This window comes from Sinocyclocheilus grahami, unplaced genomic scaffold, assembly GCF_001515645.1.
Source record: "Sinocyclocheilus grahami isolate Dianchi unplaced genomic scaffold, SAMN03320097.WGS_v1.1 scaffold341.1, whole genome shotgun sequence".
NCBI lineage: Eukaryota > Metazoa > Chordata > Actinopteri > Cypriniformes > Cyprinidae > Sinocyclocheilus > Sinocyclocheilus grahami.
Window position 1 is genome coordinate 1,180,930 of NW_015505520.1, and position 799 is coordinate 1,181,728.

General features: G+C 30.5%; 1 protein-coding gene across 1 annotated transcript in view; it reads left to right on the forward strand.

The window, feature by feature from the left end:
• Positions 1-799, forward strand: part of LOC107603128 (uncharacterized) — a 4,998-nt gene that overhangs the window by 2,872 nt on the left and 1,327 nt on the right. Inside the window, exon 8 of the mRNA XM_016295841.1 lies at positions 46-156. Coding sequence (XP_016151327.1) covers positions 46-156 — 111 coding nt within the window. The remainder of the gene's footprint in view (positions 1-45; positions 157-799) is intronic.

Consider the following 799-nt stretch of genomic DNA (forward strand, 5'->3'; position numbering starts at 1 on the left):
GCAATCTATTTGACTGAATGTTTCATAATTACTGTTCTATGTCAGGCTGACGATGCAGATGCTTTGAATTATGCAGCTTTGAGCCTTCAACAAAAGCCCTCCACCTCTAGAAGACCCAGAGAAAGAAAATCGCAAGACAATTCACTATATGCACATGTGATATATCAATAAATGTGACTTAAATTGAAAAGTTCTAAACTTCAGAAGTCTCTATTTGGAAGCTATAAAATGTAGAAGTTAAAATAGTCAGAAACCAAGACCAACACATTTTACGAGTTGTGAACTATTTAGTTTGTGAGTATTCCATTAATCAGCTATGTTAGCCTTAATCATTATCATTTATTGATGAATTTATAAATCAACAAAGTTGCATCAAATAATGCATTTAATTAAAATCTGTTGAGGTTCATTTGTTTTTAACTCAAAATGTAATTCACATAAATACTTATACTACATGTTCTTCCAGCTGACAACTGCATTGGTCACTCAGAGGTAAACTATTATGACACAAATCCAGTTACTTTGTAGAACTGAATTTTTATTTATTAGCCTATAATAGAATTTAACACCTGTGATAAATTTCATAAACCCATGTTTAAGTTACAGCATCAGTGTTTGCTTTAAACACCATTGGATGTTTGCCATTACCTTAATTGTTGCATATGTATACATAAATATACATATGTATACACACTAATGTAGTATATATTGGTACATACATTTTTGTCTTATTGCAACAGTCTAAAGTTTAGAAGCGGTTGTGCAAGTGACACATTATATTAATAAAATGTGCTTAAAT